At 40.6% G+C, this 21,815-nt stretch overlaps 2 protein-coding genes across 3 annotated transcripts in view; one reads left to right on the plus strand and one right to left on the minus strand.

Annotated features, from left to right (window-relative positions):
* RNF13 (ring finger protein 13) overlaps nt 1-17,188 on the minus strand; it is a 28,309-nt gene extending 11,121 nt beyond the window's left edge. Inside the window, exons 1-7 of one of the 2 annotated variants that reach the window (XM_085233390.1) lie at nt 17,049-17,188; nt 12,211-12,334; nt 9,553-9,633; nt 7,337-7,462; nt 4,193-4,280; nt 604-694; nt 350-455 (exon numbers count right to left, since the gene is read on the minus strand). In XM_085233390.1, coding sequence (XP_085089516.1) covers nt 350-455; nt 604-694; nt 4,193-4,280; nt 7,337-7,462; nt 9,553-9,633; nt 12,211-12,324 — 606 coding nt within the window. In that variant the 5' untranslated portion in view covers nt 12,325-12,334; nt 17,049-17,188. Of the gene's footprint in view, nt 1-349; nt 456-603; nt 695-4,192; nt 4,281-7,336; nt 7,463-9,552; nt 9,634-12,210; nt 12,335-16,764; nt 16,876-17,048 lie in introns of those variants that run through there. The other variant, XM_085233391.1, reaches the window with a different exon arrangement.
* Nucleotides 17,189-17,223: 35 nt separating this feature from the next.
* COMMD2 (COMM domain containing 2) lies at nt 17,224-21,526 on the plus strand. The gene is made up of 5 exons (XM_085233392.1): nt 17,224-17,380; nt 17,529-17,606; nt 17,928-18,010; nt 19,145-19,318; nt 19,827-21,526. Exons 1-5 carry the CDS (start codon nt 17,314-17,316, stop codon nt 20,022-20,024), a joined length of 600 nt encoding a protein of 199 aa, XP_085089518.1. The 5' UTR covers nt 17,224-17,313; the 3' UTR covers nt 20,025-21,526.
* Nucleotides 21,527-21,815: the final 289 nt, after the last annotated feature.

Consider the following 21,815-nt stretch of genomic DNA (forward strand, 5'->3'; position numbering starts at 1 on the left):
TTAAGCAACACCAGGTTAGCAAAGTGGGACTCAGTGTATGAGAACGCACACTGTTCTTTGTGGAGTGAAAAGGGAAAAGTGCAGTGATATGAGTACCAGTGAGGCCAGTTCTCTGTAAGCAGTTACACAGTAGGTAGAACCTCCTAATGTCTCCTGACTTTCCTTTTCCAAAAGTCTCTGATTATCATACTAAGAACAATAAAGAATTACAGGTAACAACAGTACAGTTACATACAGCACACGAAGCTTTCACTGCTCCTTTACTATATCACCTAATTTAACTTCAGTAAGTGACAATTCTATGACTATCTGTTTGTGAGAAAGGATGTTACTAAACAGAGGAACTTACCATAAATATGACAATGAGAATAAGGCAGATCCCTACTATTATTAGAAAAGGGATTAAGTAGTACTCCAAAGGAAGACTGAACTCTGGGATCAACACAACGTGGCCACTGTAGAGAAAAAGATAACAGTTTCTAGAAATGTTAGAAAACAATGAAATGTGAATTAAAGAATAAATACAACAAAAGAAAAACAACAACCAGGATTAGTACACATTTCAGTGCAATCAACAGCAAATCAAGTCACAAAATAACTTACCCCTTTTCATATGTAAATTCTTCTTTAAGAGAATTAGCTGATGCTTCCCCAATGAAGACAGAAGGAATGTCTATCTTCTTTAAAATTTCAACTGTATAAAAAGGAGAATAATAAAACCGCTGTTATAGACACTGTATGGGCACTCTTAGGATGTTAAAACTCAAACATTATGACACTCTCGCAACAGGAGGATATATTTTAATGTAATAACACAGACTGATGCACATGTATGCTAAATTTTTTTATGTCACATAAGCATGTTTTTCCTACTGAATAATTTACAGGCATTACTGCAGGTATATATAAATCAAAATTATTAATTGCATTTAAAGGTAGCATAAAAAAAGTATTCTGACAAAAACAGGCATCATCAGAGTATGTTTAACTAGAGCATTAGTTCTTACTGAGTCATGTTACATATTATCCAAAATTTCAGGCAACTTACATTTTATGATCTGGTATGTACATTTTAGTCACATTCTTTCGTTCTTTCCACCCTAACCATTAACACACACATTGGAAAGGTCAAAAAGCAGAACAAATTCCACATCTTTACTTCAGTTTCAAGAAACCAAATGGAAGTATCTCTCCCTTTTCCAGTTACTAATGAAGATTAATAGTAAGCTCAGAGGATGAAACTCAAATGAAAAATTATCTAAAGATAAAAGTCCCTATTCTAGAAAATTTACTTCCTAGGCTTCAATCTATGTTTATCTGCACCTCTAAGCCAACATCAAAGTATCCAGGTTCCACAAGCAAAAGCACACATCGCTCTATGTCTCTTCACTCTGCTCAAGTGTTGTATCTTGTTCTACAGTTGATTTCAGAGTGAAACCCGAAAATAAGTTTCACATGCGTTGAGCACTCATTAAAACCATATTCACATAGCTTTCTGGAATACTCAACTTCCACTTAGTTTGAATGTTAATTTCCTAGTATGCTCAGTAGTGTTTCTACTTTGAAAGAGTTTTGATTCTTCCCATTTATGTTCTTGCTGCACATTCAATAACCTTCAAAAATCAGATAAAAAATAAAGAAACTCCTTAGAGAAAATCAGAACAGTGTTTTAGACAAAAAACACATACCATAAAATCAAAACATCATTTTGACTACAGAGTACAACAGTGTTCTGAGTAGAACCACTCCAAGAAAGGTTAAGTCAGAACAGCTAGTAATAGAACAAGCTTTCCAATTTAATCAGAAGGGCTTTAAACAATAGTTGTCAGGGCAGGGCTCCTCAAACCATTCCACTTTGAGGCTGATGATGGTGATGGATGCCTTGGACCTGGAGTTGGATCACAGGCCAGTAAAGACAGCATCAAAGGTGCAGGATAAGGGAACTCCAATTGGTAAATCAGCCTCAATGGGAGACCATCTCAAATGCCTGTACATCAATGCATGGAGGATGGGAAACAAGCAGGAAGAGCTGCAGGTGTGCATGTGCTTACAGGACTATGATGTCATTGGCATCATTGAGATGTGGTGGGATGGCTCTCATGACTGGAATGTAGGAACAGACAGATATCAACTGTTTAGGAAAAACACGCAGGGGAAAAAGGGGTTAGGGTGTTGCCCTCTACATCAACAACCAGCTGGAGTCCATGGAGCTCCACCTAGGGATAGATGAGGAGCTTATGGCTTAGGGTTAAAGGGAAGGCAGAGGAAGCAAACATCGTGGTGGGAGTTTGTTACAGGCAACCCGACCAGGAAGACCAAGTGGATGAGGCCCTCTATAAACAGATAGGAGCAGCTTCATGTTCACAAAACACAGTCTTTGTGGGGGATTTCAGCCACCACAGTATCTGTTGAAGGGACAACACAGCAGGGCACCAGAAATTTTAGGGGTTCCTGGAACACGTTGATAATTTCCTCTTCCAAGTGGTACAGAAACCCATATGAAAAGTTGCTATGCTGAATTTTGTCTTCACCAATGAGGAGGGGAGCGTGAGTAATGTGAAGCTAAAGGGTAGCCTCGGTTGCAAAATGGGGAAGACCAAGATCCTTTGGGCAAAGATGATGCATGGCAAGCTTGCTACTCTGGACTTCAGGAGAGCAGACTTTGAACTCTTCAGGGAACAGCTTGGCAGGGTGACACGGAACAAAGTCCTGGAGGGAAGAGGGGCCCAAGAAAATTGGTCAGTATTTAAGGACAATCTCCTCCATGTCCAGAATCAATGCATCCTGAGAAAAAGGAAGGCAGGCAAGAATGTCAGGAGGCCTCCATGGATCAACAAGGAGCTCTTGGACTTACTGACATACAAAAAGAAGGTCTATAGGGAATGGAAGCAGGAATGGGTTATCTGGGATTATTACAAAGAAGCTGTTCTGCAGTCAGGGATCAGGTCTGGGAAAGCTAAAACACAGACAGAATTAAATCTAGCCAGGCACATAAAGAGGAACAAGAAGAAATTCTACAAGAAGGTACATCAGTGACAAATGGAAGGCTAGGGATGATGTGGGCCCTATCTAGAAGGAAAGTGGAAACCTGGTCACAAAGGATGCAGAGAAAGCTGAGGTGCTCAATGACTTCTTTGCTTCAATCTTCACCAGCAAGGGCTCTTACCACACCACCACACCACCCAAGCTGCAGAAAGCAAAGGTAAGAACTTTGAGAAGGAAAATCTGTCAGCTTTAAGTGAAGATCAGGTTCAAGACCATTTAAAGAACCTGAAGGTGCACAAGTCCATGAGACCCAATGAAATCCATCCACACGTTCTGAGGGACCTGACAGATGCAGATGCCAAGCTACTATCAATCATATTTGAAAGATCATGGCAGTCTGGTGAGGTTCTTAATGATTAGGAAAGGAGAAATATAACGCCCATTTTCAAGAAGGAAGTAAAAAAAAAAAAAAAATCCACGGAACTACAGGCCAGTCAGTCTCACCTCTGTGCCTGGAAAGATCATGGAGAGGATCCTCCTGAAGGCCCAGCTAGTGGGATGTGTCCCTGCCTGTAGTGGGGGGTTGGAACTAATGATCTTAAAACATCCCTTCTAAGCCACCCTATGATTCTGTGATAAAACTGAAAAATTGAAAAATACATACATGCAATATGTATTTCATGTAAAGTAAGAATCCACTTGCTCAAGGAATAGAAAAATACATGCAGCAGTGCAAGAGCAAAATGAAACAACTAAATAGTTATATTCTGAAATACGAGTTCTTTCCAAGAGCGTAGGGGGCTTTTTGGGTTTGCTGCCTTTGCTATTATCCACATCAATCACATAAACCTATCTCATAAATCAAACCATTTAACTCAGAAGAGCTGAACTATAAATTAAAAGACACATTCAAGAGAACATACAAACTTAAGATCACAAATAACACATAAGTACATATATGTTCTTATCCCGACAGTTCTTATTTTAAAGCATTCAATGCAGGAACATTTTTTGTTTTGGTAGTTGTTACTTTTAATGTCTGTTTTTGCCTATTTGTTGGCGTTTGTTTGTTGTTGTTGTTGTTGTTGTTGTTGTTGAAGTCACAGTTCATCATCATACTTTGAACAGTAATACTCATGTAATACTGTACACTCTGGTAGGTGAAATGATTTTCAAACAGGAGAGAAGAAGTGATACCTGTACTTACTGTCGTTGGATCCCATGCTTATGAGGTCATCAGAATCAACATTGTGAACTATAGCTGCCTTGTATCCAGCTCTCTGTGCATTTAAAACCTGTAAGCCATACAAAGTATTTGTTACAAAGAACAGTACTTCAAAATACACCAGGTATATTTGCAGGAAGCTATAAACATTAGCACAATTTTGTTTTCGCTTACAAAACAAGTATCACCTTGAAAATAAAATCATCCTCATTACCCAGGGCCCCAAAGAAACAAACACTAACTGTGCACTAGAACTAAAGAATTAACTCATTTTTAGAATACATATCAATGATATGATGATACAGATTCAGGAGATGGTCTTTTATTGCATGGTAACTTTCCACTACAAGAAAATAGCAATCAACTCTACCCAACAATTACATTCTTCAGAGTGCCATCTGTATAATAATATTACTGGCAAGTACAGACACCTTGAGAAGTTACAATATTTTTTTTATATACACACATACATTTTATATATATATATACACATACATACATATATATACACACACACACCCACACACACACATATATACATACATATACATACATACACACACACACATATATATACATATACATATACCAGTTTTAGGTGTAAACATAAATGCATGGCTGGATTTTGGCCAAAACTATGATGCAATGTTTAACAGTGTATTTGCTGGTGTATGGGGCTGCTGAATCACGGCCTGAACCTTTGATTGATCACCTGAGGCGAGCAATGAGTCAGCCACGGGAGCACAAGTGAAATCACCTGTGCTGCAGGAAGGGGTGGAGCCTGGCTGCACCTCTCCTAGAGCCATTTAAGAGCTGACTGTCAGTGGGGAAGGATCTCTCTGGAGATCTGCTCCATCAGGAGTTATCTCGTGAGCCCAGGACAGGGTGAGTGACTTTCTCTCATTTCTCCAATATAAATTATATTAGCCAAGCTCCTGGATATATATACAGATGATATACACCATCTGTATATCTATTGACTATATACCATCTGTATATCCATTGATTAAACAGCTGGGCTTTGTGCCCAAAGAGGAATAGTTTTAATATACTAAGATATCATTTATTTAAATGACATAAAAACCAAGATTATTCTAAGAAAGTGCGCAGCACAACTTTCAGCTTACACTGCTAAATGTTTCATATGTAGAAAATACGCAGCGATCCCTATAAGAAGTCAACAACACATCTCAAGATCCTGAGTCCAGACAGTAAGCGCAGGCTTGGGAAACTTTTTTGAGAAAAGAATTGTGCTAGAGTTCAAAGCATAGTATCCCCCTATTGACGAGCTCATTCCAGTTCTGATCACCAACACAAACAGCCGTAAATATCAGGTATACAGCTGAGAAGACAAATTCCCAAAGGCTTTTAATTGCTTCTACTTGTTTCCAAACTACTGCTATTCTCCTACTGATACATGATTTTTCCTGTAAGAAATCACTAGATGTGAAGATCTCCCAATACTCTCATTTCTGACCCAGTAAAGATTCATACACAACAACAATAAAGAAAACCACCAAAGAAACAGTTATGGCTCTTTATTGGTAGCCTTAAATAAATAAGGAATTTCCTGCCACAAATACCAGAGCTAAATGCTGTAACATGTATGCAATTATATAATGCAATGCTGCAATGACATTAACAACAATCTCTCAAGATTCTGCGCAATAGAGATGTGATTCTCCTTTATTTAACATCAGAGAGAAAAAGCTGAGGTTAGAGTCAAAATGCCATCTTAAAATCAATTAAGGAAGTTGTTTCTAACAAACAAGCACTTGCTTTTCTGATTAAAAGTGTACTTCACTACAAAATTTCTGACCTGTTCCATTAGCATTAATACTGTCTCATCAGTTTAGGGGCAGCTATCAGATTGGCAAAGACAACGTGTAAAAAGTACATTATCATTAGCTATACCTTTTGCCAGTAAGCCATGCAGATGTATCATGACAAGATTAGAAGTATAAAATACAAAATATTCCAGAGCTTGATGCAAAGTAACACAAGCAGTGAGACTGTACCTCCTGTGGAACCTACCATCTGGGGAGAACTTTAAACACAATCTCACATAACTAAATATATTACACAGCAGTGAGTATGTTTGGATCTCCTTTTCATTTAGGAAAGTCAGAATGAAACTGAACCGTCCTGCCTTTCTTAATGCATAGTTTTTTGCCCCATATTAGATTAATTTTCAAGAAAACCTTATACTCTAGCCAAACAGAAATCATTCTAATTTTGTATTTTTAAAATAATATACAGAATACTCCTCTTCAAAAGCAGGTTGATCTTTTAATATTATAAATACTTGACAATATCAAGCTGTTCTACTAACTGAAATAATTCCCATCCTGCCACTCACAAACAAGTGCCTGTTTTTGCCTGGCACTGTTTCCTCCTCCCATCAACTGTGACCCTATCATTGTTCATGGGGTCTTACTGTGAGCTGCAAGAAGGTCCGACTATAAAAACAAAAACAAATCATTAAAACTGCTTACAGATTTTAGGTCACATCAGTTTCCTAACCTCCTCTGTGATCCCTGGCTACTGGCACAAGAAAAGGCAGCAAAGGAGGAATATGGACTTTTTACACTGACAGAGACAGAACGAGGTGGAATGGTTTTAAATTAAGAGACAAGATTCAGGTCAGATGTCAGGAGGAAATTTTTCACTCAGAGGGCAGTGAGGCCCTGGCACTGTTGCCCAGGGAAGCTGTGAGTGCCCCATCCCTGGAGGTGCTCAGGCTGGATGGGGCACTGGGCAGCCCAAGCTGATGGGGGGCTGCCAGGCCATGGAAGAGGTGGGGACAAGAAGGACAGTAAGGTCCCTTCCAGCCCAACCATTCTGTGATTCTATGATTTCCCTTCAAGAAAAGTAAATACTGCTAACAGATGCTTTATATTACAAAACTGCAGCGCCAGTCACCTTTCTTTGCCACACGTGCTGGCTCATGAACAAGTAATTGTAAACTAAACCATAATGAAAGGCTTTATTTGCCTTAGAACTTTTGTTCACACAAGAATAAAATTCTCCCTCCCTTTCACACCAGTATCAACCCTGCTATTAACTGTGCTTATTTTTCTAAGCACCATCAAATTCTTAGAAAAATAAATACAAAATACACATTACCTTGATATCGAAGTTGCACTCGAGCCTTCGAATTAACACAATAAAAGCAGTGGACGAGTTGTCTCTCAGTGGAGGGGGGGCTATAGGCTCACACGCATTCTCTGGTTTTGAATTTATTAGGAAACCCTGAAAAACAGTAACAGAATAATGTCAGCTTTGTGTCTCTTTAGCTGAACAAAACGGTTTTCAGACAAATATAAGGAAAGAAAACAGTATTTTCAAATAATAGCTATGCAAATTCTTACTATCAACTCAGTTCTACCACTGTGAGATTTCTGCTACATCCCTATTAATTTTTTATCAGAATCTTTGTATCTATAAAAATATTGAAATCCGTAAAATCTGAAAGTTAAGAAAGCTGTTTTTTCCACTTATTTCAGCGGAAGTTCATAACTTGGAGTTTGCAGTACTACCCTGTACAAAAAGGACCATATGCACTACATCAACATTGTGGAACTACTGTCCTAAGACATACTCAGAATAATAATAAAACTGAAATGTAAAAGAATTAACGCTGGTTGTGTATAGAAAGAAAATCCAGGATAACAAAATGAAAATGTTATCTGTACACAGCAAGTCTGATCAAATCTGGTCATGCAAACCATTATTCCCCATATAGATTACACTTTAAGTGCCACATGTGTAGAACTCCCCTTTGAATAAAGCTCACTCATCACCATCTATTTGAGAGAGAGAAAAAAAAGGCAGTCCGGTCTCAAGCACAGTTATGTCACAGGATATGCCTCTGTACAAAGCTGTGGACCAAACTTTCAAAAAATCTGAGGGATGTAGACACAAACTCAAATTGTCACAGGTCAGCTCTGCAAGGGAATTATCCATGGGTGTCATCACAGCCCAAGGCCCACGCAAGATTTAATTTAGTCTGTAATGACAATCGAAATGCAAAGGAATTGTTGCACTTGAACTCATTTTTACTTCTACACAGGTGACCACATCTATCTTAGTTAAGTTCCAATAGTTAAAAAGGTTAGAGGCCAAGCTCCTTACAGCTATTTTTGATGTATTAAATTGGCTCACTCCTAGGGCAAATCACTTAATCGCTCTGCTTCTCAATTTAGTCAGTAAACAATACTAGCTTTACCTACGTTTCTCCCCATAACAAATCTCGCTAGGCATGAAAAGAAAGTCCTGTTAAAGCTTCATTTGCAGACAAATTCTTATTGTTAGACAAATTCTTACATTAGTTTATTCTTCACTGTGATGAGGACACCATGCAGTCGAAAAGCAATCCAGTCTTGTATGACCACATCAGCTTCATTTTTGCCTATTTTTTTTTAACTCACAAGCATTGCAACACCAACGATGTCTCACAGCCAGATCTTAAGGCCTTCCATGTCACAGACAGAAAGAAATGGAAAGCAGCTCTCTGCCCTCATCTGCTATTCATCATCTCCACAGGCACACAAATTATGTTTACGGCTTAGAACTCTTACACAAAATAAATGCAAATACATCTTAATCAGAAATATTTACTCATACACTGTTAAAAGCAACGGCCAAAGAAGGTACTGCATTGAGCCTGACTCTCTGCAGCCACTTCTGTAATAATAATAATAAATAAAAATAATGAAGGGTAAACTTTGTATAAGAATTAAACTGTTTGGATGGCTATGCTAAACTGCCTTTCAAGATGATAATTTCAAGTACAGAAGAGCCAAAAAGAAGGTTTATCTGGAATGAACAACCTTACCAGTCCTGACTGTCAGAATGTGATCCTACAGAAGGTAAATGGTTCACATCACTGCAAAGATACTTTTATCAGGCAAGCAGAAAACAGGCAGCATAAGCATTTTCCTGGAATTGACAGTATTTGGAAAAAGCTTCAGCTACAAAGTCTCAACCATAAACTTATGGTATCTCAGAGGATAATTTACTTATTACCTCCTCTATTTTATTTTATACAGAGGAAAGTGAGGTTTTTTTCTTTACATCAGTTACTTACTACTGCCATCAGAATGTATGGATGTCTACTACCTTAGCCATCCAGAAAAAGCAGAACTTGTCTTTTCATCACTGCCTATGAAAGCTACATTTGTTCATCCTTCCTCATAAACAGGACCCTTCCATTTCATCTTCAGCAAGATCTCCCTATTGTGAATTTCATTCATCTACACACCTTACATTTGAAATGTGTAAACTACAGTAGACATGCAGAATAGGACATGGATTTGTGTTTTTATTTGTTTATAAAATACCTTCAGGCCTTCTGCTGGAAGTCTGTAGCCAAATCTGGCAGGTAGATCATCAAAGGTCTGGGTTCCATTTTCGAAGTTATACTACAAGAAATAAGATTTAAAGAAAATTCAGGTTTGCAACGGGATGGAGCCCTGGGCAGGCTGGTCTAGTATTAAGTCTAGAGGTTGGTGGCCCTGCCTGTTTCAGGGGAGTTGGAAGTTGATCCTTGGGGTCTCTCCCAACCCAAGCCATTCCATGATTCCATGAACAGGAGTAAAAAAAAACAAAAACAAAAACAAAAACTTTTGTTTATTTATTTATTTTTTTAAAGACTAAAATATTTATCAGAGATAGGACCTTTTGAAAGCGCATCAATGAAGCCACAAAGTTACTTCTGCACTGGTCGTTCACTCACATAGCAACTTCATTCTTTTCTTATCCAGTTGTCAAAATAAGGAATTATTTAGTAAGTAACAACCCTGGGCATTAAATCTCCGCCTACAACTCAGATATCACCATATTTGTAAAATAGAAATCAACAGCTCTACACTTTTCTTTTATGCAAACAATGAGCTTTCACTTCCAAACAGAGGAATACTGTAAAGACCTTAAATCAGTGGAAGCTTTGTTTCCTCCTTCCTCGTGACATCTTTCATAGCTGTATGAGTTGCTTAGCAATGGAGAATCCAGACAATAAAAAGTAAAGAACATGCATATGCTGAAATCTCTTCTCAATATAAGTAAAAATCAATAAATGAACAAAATTAGTTTCCTGAAAAAGCTGTGATTCTACAGTAACTGCTTATTGTATCATAAAACTGTTACACATAATAGTCAAGAAAGAATCACAATTACCTCAGGAGAAGGCATTTCATAATTCCAAGATTTAGATATGGGAACTCTAATTAAAATTTAAAAAACACACTATCATGATCTATCTTAATTCTTTCAAAGGAAAAAGATTTGAAAAAGATTTCAAAGAAGCTCCCTTTCCACAGACTTTACTAAGGTGGAAGGAGAAAAGGTAGCAATGGAGCTTAGCTCAAAGGAAAGGCACTTGTTTTGTGCAATCAGCCTGCTTCATACAACCTTTCCCCCGATCTTCCATCCTGAAATCATGCAGCATAGTGCCAGTGAGCTGTCCTCAGCTTTCACTCATTTACTACCTTCACCTGAGCTCATGTCAGGCATGCTATCCCCTAAATTAATAACAAGTTTCAATTTAAGCTAAGAGTCAGATAAAAACATACTTATTTTTATCCCTTGTGAGAATAAAGAAGCATAAACACAAACCTAAACCAGTAAAGAAAGAATTTCTTTGCTTGGCAGACCAAAAGATTTGCCTGGAACTTTACCCTCCAGACAATCATTAACCCAAGAAGTCTTTCAGAATCATAATCTATCTGTATGCCTTCAAGTCTCCTAACCATTTTACTGTCTCCTTTTCAAACAGCAAAGGTTTAACAGGTATCTGCTTCATCCTCTCAAATCCTGCTTAACAGACATTCTCAAAATAGACCAGTCATTACCCAAATATCCCAGAATAAAAACCACTCCATTTTTCGATTATTTTAGAATAGTGCATACTGAAGCTTAAACAGAGAAATTAAATTAAGCTTCAAAATATTTTTTCTAAGATAGGAAGTAGTAAGCATAAAAATAAATTTTATTATGAGCAGAGGAAATGTGGGCTAAGTTAGAAGGAAAAAAAAAAAGATCAAGTCTGGAGTAGAAATCAAGTTTAACATTTCACTACACAACGTCAGTGTCACAACAGCAGTTATCTACCTGTGCTGCTGCTTAAATTTTTCATCTACAAAACATAACACAGAGCAGTAGCAATTTCATGACCCAAATAACACAACTGAGTATTCATGAACCCCACATTACCACGATCTTATGTACTTTTATTTAAACATTTGCTTCAAGGGTTTTCACTCCATTCTCCTAAATTAAATGACATGATATTAACACATTTTGGATGTCACTGTGACTAGCAGAGAATACAGATATTACAGCATATAGACAGAATTATTTCAGTGGAATAGACTGAATTATTTCTATCCTACAAACGCATAGCTTCCTCTGTAAAAGTACAAGATAAATAATGATGGCCACTGCCAATGGAGTGCGCATTGTAGCATAGGAGCATCCTTAGCCTTAACACTGAGTGTTAAGTTCAGCCTTACATCACAAACAACACAAAGACTATTTAAAACCTGAAAAATATTATTCTCATTATTTAAAATATGTATATTTGTAGGTGCAGCATACACAAAAGCTTTACTGACGAAGCTCCAGCACAGACATAAATAATACCAGCCATGGGCAGAATATTTTATTTATTTTATTTGGATAGAGGTACCCTACAAAATGGCATCCACCATCAAAACTTAAATTGCTATCTAAACCAAATAAGAGATTTATAACATGCCATAGAATACATGTTCAGATTGGAGGTTCTTAAACGACTTTAAAGGAATGAAGTTTTTTCACCATGGGGTATCTGAGCACACACATCTGACAGATCATTTGAAAATGGACGGTTTATTCTGGTATGGAACTGAAGCCTTAAGGCAACCCTCTTCCAAACAACCCATTACTCAGTAACAGATTAATTTAGAAGATGATTCAATTCTACAGATTTCACCTGAGGAGAAAAATATTCTCACACTTACCGCTAAAATATCTGCCTCCACCGGTAAGAGATTCAGGAAAGCAAACAGCTGAACAGTCACAATAGTGTATATCTGAGTGGCAGACAACATCAGCATTCCTATTGACAACAGCATATTTCAATATCTGTAAAACAGGGAGGGGGGAATAAATCAAGCCTTGTAGCAATACTTTCCTCTGTCATTTTACTGAGCTCTGTCAGCTAAAATCTATCCTCTAAAAGAGCAAGAAGATATTCTGTCTTCACTTTTGAGAGATAATTTTTAATTTATTTTATTACTTTAGAGAGAGAAAAGAAACCCATTTACCAAGAGCATGTAACCTCGACAGGGCTGCCTGTGCAAAGCAAAAGTTACAATAAGAGCACTTCAAAAAGCTTCAGGGACCAAGTGGCAACGTAAGTGGTACAAAGAAATGAGCACCCACATGTTGTTAATTACCCTTAGACGTTCTTAATTTTAATATTCAATTCTTCTAACACAAACATAAGCCATCAAAATTTCCTAAGTGCCTGAAGTAATTCTACGAAAAACCATTTACTCTGAACATACACTTGCAAAGCTAATTTCAGTAGGCATCAACTAACAGCAAATTTTATTAATTCCAGGGAGTGAGTAACGCAACTTGTGAGGGGATGGAAACCCAGAACTCAGGTGGGTCAGTCTTCTGTGAAGCGTGAGCATTTCTGAGACCTTTAAAAAACAAAGACAAATGCTCTTTAAAGTATTCTCGTATGCTTATCAACAACTCATGGCATTAAGTGGAAATTAATTCTGCTTTGTTAATAAATTTTCAGCAAAACTGGCAGCAAAAGGCACAACTTATCTCTTTGAAAGCAGGAGCACGTTTGTAAACAGAAACAGTTCTTTTAAAGTGCTGATTTATCATTAGTCAAAGAGGAAAAGAAAAAAAAAGCAAGACGAAGCAGTAAGAGGAAATAAAACCATCATTTTGGTATTATGCCTTGCCATACAAACATGGCTTACCCATAAAAATATTAAAAGTACAACATAAGGGCCTGAAAACCTTTCTTGTACCAGCAATGATACTTGCTTCCCTGCTGATGCCACTGACTTCATCCTATTAGCCCCACAAAAACACAGACGTGTAACGTGGACCAAAGCTGCAGTATTTGATAAATCCCTTTACACTCAGTGATGAACGGTGACTCTGGAAAGCTTTCATCCAAAATGCTCAATGCTGTGGGCCAGTAATCCACTGCCACTTTTTTGGTCTGTAAAATCATCAAGAGACGACTGTGTGAGATTCAGTCACAGTAAGCTGAAAATTCTGCTAGCTACACTGGAAAATCAAGCACCCAAAAACTTGGCAGGAGGGCAAGAGAGAGAAGGAGGTTTCAGTCCTCCATAACTGACTTCAGCACTTCAGGGCACACTGTCCCTGCACTGAACAAGACAGGGTTACGTGGGGAAAAAAAAAAAAGACTGATCAAACGATAGTTATTTACATACAGAGGCACATGGGCAAATGGAAGGCACACCACTGGCCACAAATGCAGTACCTCCTCACGTCTCAGTCCTTGACTTTATGCATAAGATGCACCTTTTAATACTTTTTACTTCAAAGATTCCTACCGTTTTATGTTTTCCCCACTGTGTGCAGTTATGTGGGGTTTGACACAGCTTTAACTTACACTGTTGAGAAATGCAAGCTGAACTTCAGGATTGGCCGCTGAGAGCAGTACTGACATTTCCAGGGGGCAGAAAGCAGAGCCCTGCCAGCTGCCCAAGCTCCTTCCCCAGCCCTACAAGTTGCATGTGAGGGGCTTCCTTCCTGTGCGGTGCTCCCAAAACCAAAGGCTGGCTTATTGCCATGCCAATATACAAAAATTATACATATATATATATACACACACACACACACACACACACACACACACACACACATATATTTATATATATAAAATTAAATCAGTGTTTGGTTTCTCTGCCTCCTCACTTATTTTATGACTTTGGTAAACATTGTACTTTCTCAACTTTTATTTGGCAAAACAGAACTCATCATCAGTGGACAATTTCACCAAAGCGCCTGTGATACATGATCTGCTTCAAGGAAGCTAATCTATATGAGCATTTTATAATTCTTTAGGAGTATTTTGACTTGAGAGATGTTTTCTAGATTTGGATTATAAAATAACTTCTTATAGCTGTATTATAACTTACAACATGATAACAACACTGCCGTCTGCAGAACATCTCAGAGACCACAACCGCTTTCATTCCTGCACCTCACCCTCTTACAGCCCCACCGCCCCAACCAGGTGCAGCAGAACCACGGATTCCACACTGCAATCCAACCGGACCTCCGACATCATCTGCTGGATACAATCTTCAAAAAGAATGACAGAATTCCCTCAGGAAGTTTATTCCAAACAAAGCTACAAGAAGAAAGGGCCAACATATTTTAAGCTTAATTTTTTTTTTTTTTTCCCCATTTTTCTTCAAAGACCATCCTAAAACAAACCTCTTTAGCATAAGGAAGAGCAATGGGGAACGACCCCCACTCAGCCTCCCCTACCACCCTGCACTACAGTCAGACATGAGGGCACCGCCTGATCATCAATGCCTCCCAGAAAATGTATCCTCAGCCACAGCCCCACGACTACATGCACAGCCAATGGTGGTTAGAAGCAGGAGGGAAGAACCAGCCTCTCTTCTAGATGCCCTTCCCTGCAAAAGCAGAACTTGGCACCAAAGATCACAACCTCTGCTCCCCCCAGACAAGTTTCAGCTGACAGTTTCTTCTTGTAATATTGCTACGGCCATAATCCAGTCTTTAAAGAGAGAATGATTAGCTGCCATTCAGACACATGATGCATTGTGAAACTTCCAACTAGTTAGAAAAACAGAAGTTACAATCAAAGGAACTTGTAATGAATTACGAAATTTGTGACTTTTTATTTCTAAATTACAATTTCCCAGCTTCCCAAATCTGTCAGCCCCAGCAACAAGAACATCTGTGAAACTGGGAGAGTAAAAGGGTAACCATCCAAAAAATGGTAACTTTCTTAATGACGGAAGTAACCAGACACTTGAAACTATCACAATATCATACATACCGAAAGCACTAAAACAGCATTAAGTATCGTTACAAAATACCAGAAATAAAGTTGTCCATGCTAACAATGAGCAGGTATAGTCTTCTTCACCAAGCAGTTACACACATACTCAGCTGGGCCCAAGAATTACCGCTTCAAACACACTCCAGAAAGCCCCATGCTTCAGGAAACTTCACAGCTCATTTGTAGACCATAGTGTTTATCTGAGTAAAGCAACTTACAGCACACAGAAATAGAGGCACATGCAATTACACACTAGATGCAGACTACACAAATGAAGTTTAACTTCTCTTGCATTAATTCTGAGCGCCTACATGTGTTTTTCTAGACAGGGTTCTCATTATGTAACTGTGGGAGTTTCAGACTGCTGCCCACTTTGCATTCCAGAACTTGCAAAACACACTGAGCCTGAGGAGCTGCACACCTCCACCTGATGGAACAGGACCATCAGGTCAGGAGTGGGGAGGAGAATGTGCCGAGGGCACCACAGTGGCCATGAAGCACCTACATGAACTTCAGATACATCAGGCATTTCCCATAGACATAACGCAGAAGCAGTATTTTTGACTTCACAATAGATAATACATTTCTAATTAAACTTTTTATGGAAGCAGAGAGCACAATATTGCTTCTCATTTTAACGAGGATCTCACTGTGTTACAAACACCATCTTTAAACACCAACAAGCTGATTCTCAGATCAGAACGTGTAACCTGAGGGGAAAATGCTCTTGTAGCTGCAGTCCCTGCACTCTGTCAAAAGCACCGCATCACACTTGCCAGCACGGACAAGTCTTGGGAGCATCAAGAAATGATTTGGTGCTGGACGCTGAGCTGGCAGAGCACTCGGAGCTCGTGCCGACTATTCTCAAACAGAGATGCTCTAAGCACGCGTAAACATCAAGCGTTCAGAAACGCATTTTTCAGTCCAGTTTCTTTCACAGTAGATTTCATAGTAAAAGGCAACAAAGCACAATTCCCTGCCCACACATTTATGATCACACCTCAGTTCTTAAGAAAATATTTGTTTTAACCGTTTAGCAGAAAAAATAAATAAATCTACATTTAGTAGCCTGAAATTCCATCTCAGTGCTGCACAAGATTACAACGCCCAGAGAGATCGCATCAGAGTCCGCCCCGCCACAAACATAGCGACGGCGTTTTCCGCGTTTTAAGCAGACCGATCCGTCCGAATCCGTCCGTGTGAGGCTTCCAAAACCCCGCAGCGCAGCGCAGCACAGTTACACGAACGCCATCGCGGCTCTCACGTGTATCTCAGGTTGCCCCGCGCCGCGGCTTTCTACATCCCGACGGCAGCCCATCATCACCGACCTCCACCTCCCCCACCCCGGCCCGAGGCTGACAGGACCCAAACCCGCCTCGCACAGGCAGCCCTCCGCGCTCAGCTCCGGCCGCCGCAGCACCACTCCTTCCCGCCGCCGCTCTCCTGCGGTCAGCGCCCCGCCCCGCCGCCTCACCTCAGTGCTGGGCCGCGAGGCGCTGCGGTACGGCCCCGCGCCCGGCCGCGACCCGCAGAGCGCTCGTGCCCCGTCCGGCCTCCCTCCGCCGGCCGACCGCGAGGCGCCGCCCGGAGCCGCAACGACGCCGCGAGGCGGCGCGGCCGGGACGGAAGCGAATAGGCGCTGCGCAACAAGCGGCGGGCCCAGCGCCGCACGAACGGCCGCCAAGCCGGGGCACCGCGCGGCGGGGAGGAGCCGGGGGACGCGGCGGCGGCCGTCCCTACAGCCCACAGCCCCCTCACCTGCGAGGCCGGCACGAGGCCCGGCGCCAGGAGCCGAGGGCCGCACTTAGGCCGCCTCCATGGCGCGCTCACCTCCGCCCAGCGGCCGCGGCGGAAGTCCCGCCCCCACGGGCGGTGTCGGGCCGCCGCATCCCATTGCTCCAGCCGGATGTCGCTCAGACACGGGCACGTGACGCAGCTGGGCGGGACGCCGCGCCCTTCCGGGCCTCCCGCCTCGCCGCCCCGCCCCGCCCCGCCCCGCCCCTTCCTGTCCCCGGGAGCGGCGATGCTGTTGGTGCTGTCGGAGGAGCAGAAGGCGCACCTGGGCTGCCTGCCCCGGGTGGGCGGCGCAGGTCCGGCGGCGGGGCTTCTGCTGACCATCCGCCGGCTCTCGTCCGGGGGCCGCGCGGCGGCGGGCGGGGCGGGAGCGGCAGCGGCAGATGGGCAGATGGTGGCCGGGCCGACCCGATGTTACAGCGGAGTCGCTTCCTCTCGTTTCAGCCGTCGGAGAGCTGGGGCACCTGGCGGTGGAGCTGCTGCGGCGCGGCGCGGCACCCAAAGCCTGCGAAGCGGCTGCCAGTAAGGGGCGGGGCGGGGCCGGGCCGGGCCGGGCCATTGCCGCGCCGTTACCGCGCCGTTACCGCGTCCGTGGGGTGCGGGACGCGCGGAGGGCGACCGGGAGCGCCCGGAGCCCTCAGCCCTCGTTGGGCGCTGTGCTGTAACCGGTTGGGTTTGCGTTGTTTCATTTCTTGGGCGCTTTCGGGTCGCTCTCATTCCTGTTTGCGAGGCGTTTGATCTTTTTTCTATGCGTACTCCTCCAGCTTTGAGAAAATACGCAGCTGTGTGTGTTACGGTTAGCAGCTTTGCAAGGGCCTAAAAGGAATTTTGCTTTCTTTAAAGGAAAACTCAACGCTGGCGTTGACACCGTGCAGCACGGGGTGGAGGGACTGATGTACCTTCTTACAGAAAGCTCCAAGCTCATGGTGAGAACACCTTTCGTGGTGAATTCAGGGATGTCTGCTGAGCAATAGGAGTTATAAAAACACTGATGAAAAAGGAAAAGTCAAAGTTTTGATGAGATGGATTTTTGTTTATTTAAATGAAAGAGGTGTATCTTGCTGTATTCTAAGCGTGGATGAGCTTAGGATTTGTATGCAGCATCCCTGACACCAAAGCGTAACACTGATAGCGCATCACAAAAACACCCAACACTTCAGCCTGTATAAGGAAGGGTGCTTCAGGATTAAGCTCTGTCCAAATAACACAACTTCAGCAGAACTGCTTTTTCTGCACGTTGTGCTAACCCAAAGTAAGTATTCCCCTTCTGTTGCCTGAGAGCTTTTTCAAATGCTGACATCGGAAATTCAGGGTGAGCACGAGCAGATAGTAAGAGAATTATAGCTGGATAGTAACTCCATTAGATAGACTTATTGACGTGGCAGACTGTACACCAGAGATAGAGAAAAGGGATCCATAGACAAGTAATTCTAAGTTAAGCAGATGTTGTTCTAAAGAGCAGGTAGAGAGGAAAATGAACTAGTGTAGCATGTTGCCTTGAAGTAAGGTGCCTTGACTGACAGATAAATTGCAGTGTTGTTATGGTAAAGCATAGTTAATCACAGAATTCTTACTGTATGTATGCATTGTAATGCGTGACTCTGTAGAATAAATTGCTACTTCAGCAGTGATGAACTGAGCTCCTCCAGCTCAGCACAGTCGTTGACCTGAGAGGATCGAGTTGGAAGGGCTATTTCGTTGTGATGTGAGGCTTTGAAGTTGCACCTGGTGCCTTCTTATATGTATAAGATATTCAGTCCATTTCAGAGTACTTGTAACTTCAGTATCAATACTACATACTGTTGCTAAGTTGATTGTCTAGAAATGTACTTAATTATTGTAAACCTCAGATGCTTTTTTTTCTGTTGTATTTTGTTCTCGAATACATTAAAAATGTGCTATTTATTTGTTTTCTTCAAGCTGTAGACTCATCTCTGTGTATCCCTGCAGTAAAGTAACTGCACTGCACAATATGTATGGTGCTTGCTTACAGTTCTGTTGTTGAGAAAGAAATGATTATTGCATAGCTCTGTAGTAAGGCCTAAATTGTTAATTTCCAGATTTCTGAAACGGACTTCCAAGATTCCATTCATGTTTTGGGATTCTCAGATGAATTGAACAAATTATTGCTTCAGCTTTACCTTGATAACAGGAAGGAGATCAGAAGCATTCTTGGTGAGCTGGCACCGAAGCTTCCCAGCTATCATAGTCTTGAATGGAGACTAGATGTGCAGGTAACCTCTGTTTTTTTTTTTTATGGATACTCTGTGTTTTGCATTATATTTTTTAATAACACAAGCAACTATAAAGATATGAGTAATACAAATAGCAGCATTTTCATATATTTCAAATGGACATAGTTTTGTTATTGTACTGAACTAGTTGTAAGATGAATAGGATATGTAACGGTGCAAAGTATTTGTTGCTTTATGAAAAATGAATTCATAGCTCTATTAGTGCTTTACAAAGTTAGCATATACTAAATATATTCAGGTCTTTATTTTCAGCTAATTTTCATAAATGTTTTGAATGCATTAATTAAAATGGATGGGTACTGTCTAATGATAAAAATAATTAATGGACAGTTTAATGTCAGTGAAGATGATTTGTTTATTTGTTTAAACAGGCCTGCAAGTAGGCCCTGCAAACCTTTTGTGAACTGTCGATAAAAGTTCCCAACTATCTTCCCTTTTTTGTTGTTGCTTGTTTCCCTATTTTAATTTCCTTTAAACCCTCATGTAGCTTGCAAGCAGAAGCCTGAGGCAGCAAATTAAGCCTGCGGTGACTATAAAGCTACATCTTAATGAGAACGAAGATCTAACTACCCAAGTGTTACAAACTGATCCTTCTACCCTCCTCCACCTAATTCAGCAATTGGAACAAGCCCTGGGGGAAATGAAGACAAACCATTGTAGGAGAATAGCACGAAACATGAAATAGAATTCATTCAAGATTTGTTGTAGTAGGCACTCAATGTTCACTAACACATGTCAAGAAAAATAAACATCTGGATCAGATGTAATGCTTTCCTGGGCCAGGATCTTGAGTCAGTAATTACAGGCTGAACATTTTCTGGTGCTAACTTTACACACCTGCCTGATACAAGATGGGTAATTGCTTTTGCTTTACTTACATACGTAAAAAATCAGTATGCTATACTGAGACTTCCTTTAGCTCTAAATTAGTATGGTTCTACTTTAAGAGCTTTTCTACATACTTCATAAGTAAAGCTGTTTCAGTGTTATAGGAGATTGTGCACATTTTTATGTTTATTAAGCAGATTTTTCTGTTTTTGCCTCTGTTTTGAAATAAAAATACCTCTTCAATACCCACACTTGTGAGAATGATACTTGACAGGAATGTTTCTTCCATTTCAACTCCTGTACGTGTAGAAGTACAAGTGTCCTGTGGGACTTCTGCCTTCCTGTCCAAGGGATCCAGCCATCTCAGAGGCTAGGTGCTACAGAGCTTCTGCTGTTCACTTCTCCCAACACCTGTGTATTGTTAATTGTATTGGAAATGTTTTCACAAAGCAGCAATGTAGCGTGTTATGAAAACTTAGTTCCCAGCTTTGTGGTGAGACCTGCACATGAGAAGAACTGATGTCAGGTTATCTTATATAACAGAAGACTTCAATTTTAACAAAGCTATCTGTAAGCCCTACGAGGCAGGCATTTCTACACGTAGCAGTTCCTATAGAAGGTCTCGTGGCCTAAGCATACATTACGAGCTGATTATTTCTATAGGTAAAGGTGATCTGAAAAGTTGAAAACTATTGGCTAGTAAGCCAGTTAAGAAAACAGTTAACTTCTGGTAAATCAGATCTTTGTGTTGTGATACAGCAGCTTGGGTTGGGCTGCTATTTGGGTATCATTCTTACAAAGGGAAGACGAGCTAAGTACTGCAGAGTAAATAAAGCCTTTCTGTATTTAAGAAAGTTGTCCTCCAAAGGTTATGCTAAAAAACACTTTTCAGTTGTATTTATGTGCAGTATTTCATAGCTCTTGTGACAAAGGTAAGTAGTTTTGCTAGTGTTTCACTGTCACTAGTGAGAGTACATAATAAATCCCTTAAGTTCTATTGGAGAGAATAAATAGATGAGAACCTTCACATTCAGACTCTGGCGGTGACTTTTGTAGTGGCACCGTACGTTTCTGTACTAATTCACATATGCATTATTTTCTCTCTGCTTAGAACTTAGGAAAAATACTACTTGCATGGCAAAAGTGCTTCAATCAATAAGTAACTACCACTTAACAAAAAAAGTCTGTTTTCTCAAATTTGGAGTTGCTTCTTCTCTAAGTGTTTAATTGTTTTATGTAGCATGTCTACAATGTGATTTCTTTTCCCACAGCAAAGTGTTTCAATTGCCATCTACATGTGTTGATTTTTTTTTCCCTCTCATACAGCATGTGGTAATTAAATATGCTCAAAACTTGTAACTTCTGATTCTGATTTCTTGGGTTTTGTTTGTTTTGATGTAATTGGCCTGTATTTTCAGGAGAAGCATAAATCCAGTCTGTGTAGATCAGTATTTTCTCTTTATTCCATCTCTCCTCAGTATAGCCATAGTCGTTGTTCATGGTAGTAAATACACAAATTTTAGATACATGTCCTGGAAACTTTTTATGTCTCTTCACTGTTACTACTTTTAACCCATCTTATTTTATAGGCTTTTTTACCCTTTTATTTCTACATTATCTAAGAAGAAAGTTAAATTTGAAGCCTTTT

The sequence above is a fragment of the Meleagris gallopavo genome, chromosome 11 (assembly GCF_905368555.1).
Source record: "Meleagris gallopavo chromosome 11, MGAL_WU_HG_1.1, whole genome shotgun sequence".
Taxonomy (NCBI): domain Eukaryota; kingdom Metazoa; phylum Chordata; class Aves; order Galliformes; family Phasianidae; genus Meleagris; species Meleagris gallopavo.